The 13,923-nt window shown below is 43.8% G+C and overlaps 1 protein-coding gene across 1 annotated transcript in view; it reads left to right on the top strand.

Annotated features, from left to right (window-relative positions):
- The window catches only part of LOC143808666 (aminopeptidase NAALADL1-like), a 52,174-nt gene that overhangs the window by 4,242 nt on the left and 34,009 nt on the right, over window positions 1–13,923 (top strand). The window contains exons 2-11 of the mRNA XM_077291563.1: window positions 2,413–2,585; window positions 3,125–3,246; window positions 3,432–3,551; window positions 3,997–4,186; window positions 5,027–5,120; window positions 9,136–9,234; window positions 10,568–10,653; window positions 11,405–11,524; window positions 11,610–11,695; window positions 12,921–12,984. Of these exons, the coding sequence (XP_077147678.1) occupies window positions 2,413–2,585; window positions 3,125–3,246; window positions 3,432–3,551; window positions 3,997–4,186; window positions 5,027–5,120; window positions 9,136–9,234; window positions 10,568–10,653; window positions 11,405–11,524; window positions 11,610–11,695; window positions 12,921–12,984 (1,154 nt within the window). The remainder of the gene's footprint in view (window positions 1–2,412; window positions 2,586–3,124; window positions 3,247–3,431; window positions 3,552–3,996; window positions 4,187–5,026; window positions 5,121–9,135; window positions 9,235–10,567; window positions 10,654–11,404; window positions 11,525–11,609; window positions 11,696–12,920; window positions 12,985–13,923) is intronic.

Below are 13,923 nucleotides of genomic sequence, written 5' to 3' on the forward strand. Positions count from 1 at the left end.
ACCCATCCTCTGTCTAGCTATCGCCAGATATCTCTTCTCCCTTATGCCTCCAAATTACTGGAGCAACACGTCCATCTTGAACTGTCCTCCCACCTCTCCTCTTGCTACCTCTTTGATCGGTTACAATATGGCTTCCGACCCCACCACTCAATTGAAAGTGCCCTAACTAAAGTCACCAACGACCTTCTAACTGTCAGGAGCAAGCGACATTACTCTGTCCTCCTTCTCCTGGACCTCTCTTCTGCCTTTGACACTGTGGACCACTCCCTTCTGCTAAAAATCATTTCATCTCTTGGCATCATAGACGTGGCCCTATCCTGGATCTCGTCATATCTGACAGACCGAACATTCAGTGTCTCCCTCCCCCACACCACCTCCTCACTTCGCCCCTTGTCAGTCAGTGTTCCTCAAGGCTCTTTTCTAGGACCCCTACTCTTCTCCATCTACACCTTCGGCCTTGGACAGCTCATAGAATCCCACGGTATGCGGTACCATCTCTACGCCGATGACATTCAGATCTACCTATCCGGACCTGACCTCACCTCCTTACTTACCAAAATCCCGCACTGTCTGTCTGCTATTTCAGCCTTCTTTTCTGTTCGTTTTCTAAAACTGAACATGGACAAAACAGAATTCATCATCTTTCCCCCATCTCACTCTACCCCTCCACCAGACCTATCCATCAATGTCAATGGCTGCTCACTTTCCCCAGTCCCACACGCCCGGTGCCTCGGGGTGATCCTCGACTCTGCCCTCTCTTTCAAGCCACATATCCAAGCCCTTGCCTCCTGCCAGCTCAAACTCAAAAATATTTCCCGGATCCGCGCATTCCTTGACCGCGACACCACAAAAACACTAGTGCATGCCCTTATCATCTCTCGCCTTGACTACTGCAACCTCCTACTCTCTGGACTCCCCTCTAGCACCACTCCAATCCATCCTACACTCTGCTGCCCGACTAATCTACCTGTCTCCCCACTATTCCCCAGCCTCCCCCCTATGCCAAGCCCTTCACTGGCTTCCTATCGCCCAGAGGCTCCAGTTCAAAACCCTGACAATGACATACAAAGCCATCCACAACCTATCTCCTCCATACATCTGTGACATGGTCTCCCGGTACTTACCCACACACAACCTCCTATCATCTCAAGACCTCCTTCTCTACTCCCCTCTCATCTCTTCTTCCCACATCCGCATCCAAGACTTCTCCCTGCTTCCCCCATACTCTGGAACTCTCTACCCCAACACATCAGACTCTCGCCTACCATAGAAACCTTCAAAAAGAACCTGAAGATTCACCTCTTCCGACAAGCCTACAACCTGCAGTGATCCTCAACCTACTGAACCGCCGCACAACCAGCTCTACCCTCTCCTAGTGTATCATCACCCATCCCCTGCAGACTGTGAGCCCTCGCAGGCAGGGTCCTCCCTCCTTATGTACCTGTGTGCCTTGTTTTTTTGCCCATGTTTAATGTATTTGTCTATATTTGCCCCCCTTTTTCACATGTAAAGCGCCATGGAATAAATGGCGCTATAAAAATGTATAATAATAATAATAGGGGCAGTATTATAGTAGTCATATTATTGTACATATGGGCAGTTGTATAGTAGTTGATCGATCCTATTGTTACACCCTTAATAAGTGTATCTAAATAATATACCTTTTTGCCTTCCCGATTGTATAGTCTGGGCAGTTATGGTGAAAGGCTTTTTGAAATTTTAACGTGACACAATTTAGTTAAGGGTTAACTTATCTCCTTTCAATCATGCCCTCAACCTCTGTTCTAGGCTGGAAAGTGAGTATAAATCACACCAAGACACCGTCCACACACCCCGGATTAGGACTTAATATAAAAGTACAGTGCTAAAAATGACTAAACTGCGAAAAATAAGGCGACATAAATGTATAAACACTAAACAGTTATAAAATATGAGAAATAACACAAATATCTTAACGATTCTATCTAAAGCTGGTCTTTTGTTGCCTTGGGCGTAGGGAAGGTTTATGGCTCACACTCGGCTTGGCTGACCCCAAAGTTTCCAGTACGGTGTTAAATTTTAATAGGAAAATGCAGGTCTGTAACTGGATCCTGGGCCAATAAGGAGGCGGGCACATTGAATATTAAATAGCTCATTTCTTCCATCCTCCCCCCTTCTTATAGTAAATGAGCCTGGCTTCATTGGACCCTCTGCCCATCCTCTGAAGCCCAGGCTCACCCGGGCGAGGTATCAGGAATGACCATTGTGGTAGTCCCAGCGATATTGCCCTTGATTTTGAGTTTCTCTTAGCCTCCTGACCTGAAATAAGAGTTCATAGATCTCAAGCCCTTTGTCCAGTTTATCATATGAATATCAGACTTATCCTAATATTTATATTTCCCCTTACAATCACAATTATCTCTTATTCTGCAGAACCCTGTCTTTGAAGCCCCACGTGGCCACGAGTGAGGCGGATGAAGAGTTGGTGCAGCTTCTGCTGTCTCGCTGGAAGGACCCAACGATTGGTCTGGATGAAGCCAAGGATGAGCGATATAATGTCTTCCTATCATTCCCAGATGAAAGTAATCCAAACAACGTCAGAGTGTGTAAGTGACACCGGTTACATGTATTACGCATAAATGGAGACTCAAGATTGCAATACATATTATCTCTTAAGAACGTGGTTAATTTAGGCCATCAGGACACAGCATTTCTTTTCTTTTTTTTTCACATAACGAGGGTCGTAACTATTTATAGATCTTTTTTTACATTTATTTTATTTTTATATATATTTACTCTCATAATTTTATGTATTTTTTATTTAATAAAGATTTTAATATTTTTATTTAGATTTGATATATATGTATTATTTTTTATATATATATTTATTTTTTATTTATTTATTACTATTTCAGGGTCTATAATACTATGTTTATGTGCATAATTTTACGCATTTGCTTTATATCAGCTGGATAGGGGATAATTGTTAGATTGGTGGCTTGGTTTTTGTATTAGGTTTTTTTTTCGGGTATTTCTTTGGATACATTACATGGAGGTACCCTAATGAAAAAATGTTATCATATGGGTTAGGTAAGTATACGTTAGGTTTGTTGTGTATCTTTTACCCTTATTTTTTTTTTTACAGTGAGTCCGGAAGGCGACGTCAAGTTTGAGTCAAACCAAACGGAGGCCCAACTTACAGAAGACCAAAAAGACCCAAACATCCTACAGCCATTTCTTGCATACGCACCTAATGGTACCGTTAAGGTACCTTGCTTGAGATTTAATATTCACTTATTGGGCTTCTTACAGGCAAAAAAGGGCGAAGAATAATGCATGACTGAAGGATCAGACTACGCAAGGTTTATTTGTAGTCTGTAACCATGGAGATACAGAGCTGTACAGTATTTCTTCATTTTTCATTGAGTTATGTTTTAAATTTTATTTTTCAGGGAAACCTCGTGTTTGCAAATTTTGGCAGGATAAGTGATTTTCAATACCTCGCTAATATAATAAATCTGAACGGCACCATTGCGATTGTACGATATGGAGGAACAGGCAGAGTTAATAAGGTGAGCTATATCTTAAAAGTTTACATGGAATATAACTTTAATCCAAGAATAAAGATGACTGTGTGGTGTTTATTAGTTTCATTCTCTCACCATCCATATACCCATTATTACCCATATAGGACACAGTAAGTGGGAAGCTGAGTTATTGTAGATATTCAGGTCTGTCGGAGGAGAAAAATGAATAAAGATTGGGAGATGTGAAATAACCCCAATATTGAAGGACCAGCTGTCCATATGGGAATTATAGATGATAAAGTCATATAGATGACAGCAGCATCAGCGCCTGTTCGAGCAGAATTTTTGTCTGTCAGTATTCCTTCCACAGGGAAATGAATGGGGCGATAGGAAACAATCTCTAGGCTCTCTTTTCCTAGTATGGATGGGGTTGGGAATGTGAATCATATTCTATAAATCTTAAGTGATTATTTTATGAATGGATTTTCAGGCAATAAATGCTGCGAAATATGGAGTTGTTGGAGTAATCATTTACACTGATCCCAAAGATATAAATGATGGAAAGTCCAATCCTAACGAAACCTATCCCCACTCCTGGTATATGCCTCCATCTGGTGTAGAACGGGGTTCGTTCAAGGAAAATTTTGGAGACCAACTCACTCCCTACTATCCAGCTAAAGGTATCGGTGGCGAGGCGATGAGGTTGTGCCCTTCCCAAGGACACCCATGACAGTATTTTCTTCTTAAAGAAGACCTGTCGCCAAGTAAAAAGGCTCCAGTTTTTACTTTTATTTAATTTACAGTATACTGTCCCCCCTCCCTGAATATTTCTTTTTTTTATTTTATTTTACGGACATGGACCTTTTTTTAGTTCTAATTCTTAAGATCTTTACAAGGGGGTGGTACATACAGGATTCTCCTCGTGGGTGGGTCTTTAGGCTGCTTTGCCTTATTACTCTGAGTGCATCACCCCCTTGTAAAGATCCCAAAGAAATAAAAAGGTCCATATCTCTGGAACCGTATGGCGGAATTAAAAAGATCCAAAATCGGCCATTATCAGGGGAGCAGCTGGAATAAAAATAAGAGCACAAACTGGACACTTGTCACCTGGTGACTAGTGATGAGCGAATATACTCGTTACTCGGGATTTCTCTAGCATGCTCCGGGATCCTCCGAGTATTTGTTAGTGCTCAGAGATTTAGTTTTCATCACCGCAGCTGAATGATTTACATCTGTTAGCCAGGCTGAGTACATGTGGGGATTCCCTAGCAACCAGGCAACCCCCACATGTACTCATGCTGGCTACCAGATGTAAATCATTCAGCTGCGGCAAGAAAAACTAAATCTCCGAGCACTAAAAAATACTCGGAGGTTACCTGAGCATTCTCGAGAAATCTCGAGTAACGAGTATATTCGCTCATCACTACTGGTGACAGCTCTTCTTTTAAGCACCCAAATATATTGTATGAATACATTTTTTTCTCCATAATGCCTATCTTCTTCTTATATGTATTTCTCAGAATTTACTTATAGGATTCCAGAGTCTGAGATAAGAGGCATTTCCCATATACCGGCACAGCCAATTGGTTTTGACAATGCCCGGACCCTGATATGGTAATACCATAATATATGACATCATAAGACTTTATTGTGTAGCTATGTATGGTACAGTATATAAAAATAGCCAACCAGTATAAAAATTATATATACGGTAATATATCACAATTGTGTATATATACAGTGGGTACGGTAAGTATTCAGACCCCTTTACGTTTTTCACTCTGTTTCATTGCAGCCATTTGGTAAATTCAAAAAAGTTCATTTTTTTCTCATTAATGTACACTCTGCCCCCATCTTGACTGAAAAAAACAGAAATGTAGTAATTTTTGCAAATTTAAGTAAAAAGAAAAACTGAAAGTCACATTCTGTCCATTTCCTTGTGATCCTCCTTGAGATGGTTGTACTCCTTCATTGGAGGCCAGCTGTGTGTAATTAAACTGATAGGGCTTGATTTAGAAAGGCGCACACCTGTCTATATTAGGCCGGGGTCACACTGGTGACTAAAACGGACGAGTGCAATGCGATAAAAAATCGCATTGCCCTCGGACCAATGTTAAACTAGGGGGCAGCTCCCAGCAGCCGATTTTTTGTCCGCCGTTTTCCACGGTCCGAGATAATCGCAGCATGCTGCGATTGTCACGGACACTCGGCCGACTGTCGGCTCACTCGCACCCATATAAGCCTATAAGTGCGAGTGAGACAGCGCACACCACTCGGATATCATCCGAGTGATGTGCGTTAAATGCTGACCCCGGCAATAGAGGAGATGGAGAAATTAGTTTCTCCGCCTCCTCCGCAGCTGTGCTCTGATCTGCTCTCTGCGAGACGCTCGGAGAACAGATGCATGACACTCGGCTCCTGCTCTCAGCAGAGCAGGCGCCAAGGGTCATTAGCATATCGCATCCAATGCTCTCGCATCGGATGCAATAAACTAGTGTGACCCCAGCCTAAGACCTCACAGCTCACAGTGCATGTCAGACCAGATGAGGTCAAAGGAACTAGCCAAGGAGCTGAGAGACAGAATTGTGGCAGGGTTACAACAGAATTTCTGCAGTACTCAAGGTTCCTAAGAGCACAGTGGCCTCCATAATCCTTAAATGGAAGAGGTTTGGGACCACCAGAAGTCTTCCTAGACCTGGCCGTCCAGCCAAACTGAGCAATAGTGGGGGAAGAGCCTTGGTGAGAGAGGTAAAGAAGAACCCCAAGATCACTGTGGCTGAGCTCCAGAGATGCAGTAGGGAGATGGGAGAAAGTTCCACAAAGTCAACTATCACGGCAGCCCTCCACCAGTCAGGCCTTCATGGCAGAGTGGCCTGACGGAAGCCTTTCCTCAGTGCAAGACATATGAAAGTCCGCATAGAGTTTGCTAAAAAACACATGAAGGACTCCTAGACTATGAGAAATAAGATTCTCTGGTCTGATGAGAGGAAGATAGACCTTTTTGGTGATAATTTTAAGCGGTATGTGTGGAGAAAACCAGGCACTGCTCATCACCTGCCCAATAGAATCCCAACAGTGAAACATGGTGGTGGCAACATCATGCTATGGGGGTGTTTTTCAGCTGCAGGGACAGGACGACTGGTTATCATTGAAGGAAACATGAATGTGGCCAAGTACAGAGATATCCTGGATGAAAACCTCTTCCAGACTGCTCTGGACCTCAGACTTGGCCGAAGGTTCACCTTCCAACAAGATAATGACCCTAAGCACACAGCTAAAAAGGAGTGGCTTCAGAACAACTCTGTGACCATTCTTGACTGGCCCAGCCAGAGCACTGACCTAAACCCAATTGAGCATCTCTGGAGAGACCAGAAAATGGCTGTCCACCAACGTTCACCCTCCAACCTGACAGAACTGGAGAGGATCTGCAAGGAAGAATGGCCGAGGATCCCCAAATACAGGGGTGAAAAACTTGTTGCATCATTCCCAAGAAGACTTATGGCTGTACTAGCTCAAAAGGGGCTTCTACTCCATACTGAGCCAAGGTGTCATGCTCGCGCCCAGACTGGTTGGCGCGGGCGTGCGGGGAAGTGGCCCCACTGGACCACAGACCAAACCTCCCTGGAAGGGGCGTAACTAAGTAGCTTCCTAGGTGTTCGCTGGAGCCTCTGATGGTGAGGTCAGACTTGTGCAATAGGAAGCTACCAGGTACCACTCCAGGGTGGAGTCTGGTTGTGGCTGCTGATCCCACCGGGGAACGGAACATAGACAAGCAAGCGGGCACGGCTGGCACATAGGCAGGCAGACGGGTACAACAGGAACACTGTGACACGGCAGAGAACACAGGGCTGGCAGAGACACGGCAGAGAACACAGGGCTGGCAGGAACACAGGACTGGTAGGAACGGCAGGAAACACAGGACTGGCTAGGACGGCAGGAACACAGGACTGGAAGGCATGGCAGGAACGGCAGGAACACTGGATTGGAAGGCACGGCAGAGAACACAGGACTGGTTGATGTGGTTTATGAAGGAACAGGTAGGAACCTGTTCACACTGGAGGTGCAGGTACGGATATGTAGTGTGGAGGAACAGGTAGGGACCTGTTCACACAAGAGGTGCAGGAAAGGAAACAAGCAGAAAGGAATGAGGTATGAAGGAACAGGTTGGGGCCTGTTCACACAGGAGATGTAGGTACGGAAACAAGCCGGAAGGAAAGGAGAATGAAGGAACAGGTTGGGACCTGTTCACACAGGAAGAGAACCGCAAGGCTGCGGAAAGGAATGGTAGAGCAGCAAGAGAAAGTGTAGCAACTAAAGCTAAGCAGAGCAGAACCGCAAGGAATATGGAGAGGAGCTGCAGCGAGCGGTTTCTGCAGCAAAGCAGAGTGGAGCCACAAGGAATGTGGAGAGGAGCTGCTGCAAGGGATTACGGTAGCTACAGAAGCTAAGCAGAGTAGAAAGGAGCAGAACCGCAGGAGTGCGGAGCATAGGCAAAGCCACAAAGGTACAGAGCAGGCAGAGCCGCAAGAGCGCGGAGTGTAAGCAGACTGAGAACACGAGGAAAGACACAGCAGGGAAGGAAGCCACAGACAAGGAGACCGAGATAAGACTAAGTTCAGACAAGGAAATGGAACAAGACAAGAAACAAGGACAAAGACACAGGGACCAGGATATTCTGCCTCCTGGAGGGCGGACAACAAGATCAAGGCAATAGCACAGAGGAAAGCCTCCAGAGAGGGAGTAACTCAGAGCAAGGCCTGGCAAACTCAGAAGCTAAACACAAACTGAGCTAACACATTGCACAGGCCCAGACCACTGGGTGGAGCTGCACTAAATACTGGAGGCCTCCTGGCAATTGGTCAGGAACAGATTAGACAGATGCACCTGATTCCTATAAGAACCAGAGAGTTCAGGCGCCGCCCCTCTATACACAGAACCATGCAGAGAGCAGAGACACAGAACATGGAGCTGGCAAGAAACAGAAACCACATCATGACCTGGAGCAGTGGGTAAGATAGTGTGAGAAATTCGAGGCCATGCCGTGATGCCAGCAGAGTTGTTACACAAGGGTCTGAATACTTATGACTATGAGATATTTCAGTTTTTCTTTTTTTAATTAATTTGCAAAAATTACAGCATTTCTGGGGGGTTTTTCAGTCAAGATGGGGGTCTATATGCTTTTCACTGCACGTATGGTGCTTATATTGTGTGGCAACAGGGATTACGTTATTTTGTGAGAGTACAGAAGATATCAGCGAGGTAGAAAGTGATCCAGTGCTACCAGATGGGGATGTAGTGTGTGTTGGCCATTGTCAGAACATGATATTTCCATGAACTAGTGTTAGGGGGTGGGAGTCCGTCAAATTAAAGGAAATAAATGCCTTCCATTGACGTTTATGGGATGATCAGTACAACCATATTTTTGGTATTTTTTATTATTGATTTATGTCTACAGTGTATTTGCTGCAATAAAATTCTGTTGCAAATACGCATTAAATAGTGCTTTGGATCTTACTGCTGCAAAGCATGTAAAAAACCCCAAACCATTATACTCGCCTTACGTAGCACTTCCCTTGCCTGGCCTCCCACTGGTCTGTGATTGATTGTGTCCTTACTATACTGTCCACAGTGAACTGGATGGACCTCTTGCACCAGAATCCTGGCAAGGCGCTCTCGGATGTAACTATAACATAGGACCTGGCTTCCGGCCAGGTAATTTCAATAACAGGTATTTCACATTTTTGTCTTTCTCGCCTGCACTAAATACGTTTCCTCAATGATAAATTAAGGTGTGCAAAAACACAAATTTTCACCCATGGCTGGTAACAGAGAGTACAGTACCTTGATATGTGCAGACAATTTATTACAGACCCCACGAGTAGCCGGGTTAGGATAACCCCTCTAACTTATTCTATCGTTTAAATTAAATTAGGTTTTAAGAGGGAATTCTCAACTGGACCACTTTTGTCCGTTTTTGTGGAATAGAAAATACGGCTGCAATAAAGTTGTCATTTTATTTCCTCCTAACTCCAGTTATCAACGTCAATGTGTAAATTCAAGCCTCAAATCCTGAGTTAAAAAAATGGGTGCTCAATATAGTATTATAGCTGTGGTTATGTGCATGTTGCACACTCGATTAATGATTAATTTCGATGTTGAGCTTTGAAGGAAGAGATATCCTATTTTGCTTTAATAAGATAAGAGAGCAACTGGTCCAGGTCAAATATCTACAATGCCTTATTCAAAGTGTGATTTACGGCATGGGCACGGATTCAAGCAAGCATTGCATGAAGTATGATGTAAACTAGCTGGCTTTTAGAAGCAGTGATGAGGACTTGACTCTGTAGCTCCGCTTTATCGGGGGACATGGCAGACAGCAATCACACTGAATTTGAAAGGGGGGAGAAGTCTGCGGAATAAAGGGCTGAACTATGGAGAAAAAATGGAACATTCAGTAGGTTCTTTACATGCGGGTCTATGAGTAATGTGAATTTTTTAAAGGGGGGAGGTATGTGGGCAGCTGAGACGATCACAGGATGATCAGACAGAAAAGTGAATAAACTTTAGCACGGGCCAAGTTTTAACTTTTCTCAAAGTGTTTATCTGCTTCGAAGATGACCCCCAAAATGACAAAGGGAGTGAAATAGCTAGGGGGCGTCATAAAGGGAACTAAAAAAGATAAATTAAAAGTCTTTTTTTTTTTAAGTTATTAAAAATAAGAAATACAAATTTAAAAACATTAAAAAAGAATCACCCCCCCCCCATTTTTTTCTATTTAAAAAAAAAAAATGAAATATACATATTTTGTATTGAAGAATCCATAACAGTCTGATATATCAAAATCTAACATTAATTATCCTAATTGGTAAAGAGGAAGAAGAACGAAATGCCAGAATTGTTTAGGTTTTTTTAAGTTGCAGCAATAATGCCAAAAAAATCGCCCCGCACTCCCAGGCAGGGTAAATGGAGGGTGACCTCTATTACGTACATCCAGTTAGGTAAAAACCTGTTATAATATCGGAATTATTCTACCATCACAATAAGTTTAATTTGTATTTCAGTGAAGTCCAAGTTAATGTTTACAACAAGCGGACGATACGATCTTCAGCGAATGTGATGGGGCTCATCAGAGGAGCCGTAGAGCCGGGTGAGAACCCTTGTGAATTCTCCACATTTCTAAATTAATTTTGACTTAAAATGACATCAGATTTTCCCACAAGACCTAAATGTAGATAAAGAATCAAATTAAGCGAGTCCAAAATATTAGACTTTGTAAGAACAGGGATCTATCAGCAGATTACTGGACCCTAAACCAACATCATCTACTGTAGGTAAAGCATCTGAAATGTTGATTATGTCTAGACCCCTGGTCTCAAACTGTAGTTCTCGAGGGCCGCAAACCATGCGTGTCTTCAAGATTTCCTTAGCATTGCACAAGGTGCTGGAATCATTATCTGTGCAGGTGATGAAATGATCACCTGTGCAGTACAAGGAAATCCTGAAAACATGACCTGTTTGCGGCCCTTGAGGAATGCAGTTTGAGACCTCTGGTCTAGACCTTTGTATTATAAAGTTAATTTCTCCGTTTTCTAAAAATCCATTGGCATATGAGCTCACAAGTGCAGGGGGCTTGGCCAGCACTTACAGTTCTCCAGCCTCCGTCCCTCTTTCTCCTCCCACTGCCGGCCTCCTGTCAGTGACTGACAGGTCACTCTTCTCACCTGCTACCCTGGTCGAGATCTCCCATAGGCGCCATCATTCCCAGGGGCAGCACATGATTGGCCCGTAAATTACACAGGGTTCTGGCTAATGTATGAAGCGCTGGGTGCAGTAGTGTTGTGTCAATTACATATCGGTTATTCCTATCTCTGCTATTACGGCAACTTCTCCGTATCCAGACAGGTACGTTATTTATGGCAACCACAGGGATAGCTGGGTGCATGGAGCCATCGATCCAAGCAGTGGGACTGCAGTGATGTTGGAGCTAACCAGAATTTTGGGCACCAAGCTGAAAAGTGGTAAGTTTCCTCCAATTCTAGCTCAGGGTCTCCTTCTTGTAACTTTTCCCAATGAGGCTCCGATATAATCTGTGACATATTTCAGGTAAATGGCGTCCTCGCAGAACCATCATTTTTGGCAGTTGGGGAGCAGAAGAGTTTGGTCTTATCGGCTCAACTGAGTTTGCGGAGGTAAAAGAGGAAAGTGGTCTTCACAGTCATTTCTAACTATTGGTAGGATTGTTCATTTGTATCTACCGAGTATAGTGGCATGAAGACTGACCACAAAACTGCTCATTAAACTGGCAGACAGTGGCGTAACTAGAATCCGACGGGCCCCGCCCGGTGCAAAATTTGGACCTGGGCATCCCCCTTCCCCGCATGTTGGTCAGAAACTATCCAAATTCAATAAGGACATACAAGTTGCACCCCCTCCCACATTATGTAATAATGTCCCCCATCTTTGGCTTCTTCCTGGTATATATGCCCCTCATCCTGATATATATATATATGGTATATATGTCCCTTATCCTGGGCCCCATGCTGGTATGTACAGTATATCCCCATCCTGGTAGATATATCCCCTCTCCTTGGCCCCATCCTGGTACATATGTCCCTCATCGTGGCATATATATCCCCCATTCTACGGCTTTTCTTTAATGCATAGAAAAAAATAAACAATTATATTGATCTTCCCTCAGCTCCCCCACGGCACATAGTCCTCTTCTGAAGCCGGCAGCTGACTTCAGAGTGCAAGTGACAGGACCACATGATGCCGTCACTGCCATGCAACACTTCAGCTGAATGTGTCTCTGATGACGCACATCCAGTTGACGTTTCCGCTGGCATCGGTGGCAGACAATCTATTAGACCATGCCTTCACGATGAAGGGTTCCATTAGTTTCCTCTATCAAACTTCGTAGATGCCATGGTAACTATTGACCGAAGCATCTAAGCGGTAAAACAGCCAGAATTGGAGCTTTCCGTGATGTAGGTTGTTCCCTCGGTAGAATGACTTACACATCCAAATGTTTTGTGGAACAGTGAATTAAGATATACAGTAGGAGTTGGACTTACGAAAATGAAGTTACTCCCATTCTTAGTAGTAGTAGACCAGCTATCGATCGTGGTCTTCCTCCTAGGTCGGTCTTTTTTGGCTATGTCGTCATTAATTATGTCACTGGTTATTGAGAGCGGCTTCCAGTACAGCACATGGTGACGAGGGGTTAATCATTGCATTCCCAAAAAGTTCTACACTTGCCTTTGAACGCTCACATTTCAAAGTCTCTGCGTGCGGTCAGTGATGAACTGAAATGCAAAGTAATAGTTCCTGTGTCATTACTTGTTTATGTAAATTGCACATTTTCTATATATTTTTTCATATACTGTAGTTATGACCTTTTTTTCTACATTTTAGGATTACTATAGTAAATTAAGGGACAGAACTGTGGCTTATATCAATGTAGACATCTCTGTCTTTGGTGAGTTTCATATAGAATATATTAACTATATACAACCTCTTCTTCTCTAGCGCACTCCAGGGCAGTACAGGCATAAGGCACAATGTTGAAGTCTCCCCTGTAGGGTGGTGAAAAAAAGTGTCCCCTCTATACAGGATACAACATATGGTGTTGTCACATATATTATAGAATATAGTGTTTCCTAAAAAATCTTTGAATGATCCTTAAACTGGTTTTCCAAACTCTTCCGTATCCCTATGTTTCCCTTAGTAAATTAATAATATATATACTCACCTCTGGCGCCACTCTGGCAGTGTCGGCCCTGGTTCTCCCGGAGCTCTCGTATGGACGTAATTGACATCCGGAAGAAGTGAGAGCTGCGGCTGCCCTGTTCATGTCTTGATTTGTCTAAAGCAGAGGAGAGTGAAGCCAGCGCTGATTGTCCTCAGGGATAGCTTAACATAACAATGTCACGCAAGCCCCGGGAGAGCCAGTGCCGACACCACTGGAATGGCGCCATAGGTGAGTATAGATGTTATTATTTTACTAGGGGGAACCTAGGGATTCAGAAGGGGTCCGAGTAGTCGGCAACCCCTTTAAGGCAAAGACCTCCGACTTCTTGCATGTGCTTCCCAGCTGGTGGAGCCCTAAAAACTATTGCTCTATTATGACACCAGGAGTGTCACAGTGAATTCTGGTCAAAACCATATCCTTGCGGATAACATGAAAACAATAGCTGTATGAATCAAGATCTTTAGTAGACCCTTTCTCTTTTACTATCTGATCCTCCGTGTGACTGGAGCAGTAGGGAGCATGTGCGACGACCGCTCCTTTAGGCCGTGAACGGAGTGGTGTTCTCACTTACGATATACTGATCCATCCACACAGGGGACTTTGTGATTGATGGGGGTCCGTCTGATTGAACCCCAAGTGATTAGATTCTTATTGTCAATTTTTGGA

This window comes from Ranitomeya variabilis, chromosome 2 (assembly GCF_051348905.1).
Source record: "Ranitomeya variabilis isolate aRanVar5 chromosome 2, aRanVar5.hap1, whole genome shotgun sequence".
NCBI classification, from domain to species: Eukaryota; Metazoa; Chordata; class Amphibia; order Anura; family Dendrobatidae; genus Ranitomeya; species Ranitomeya variabilis.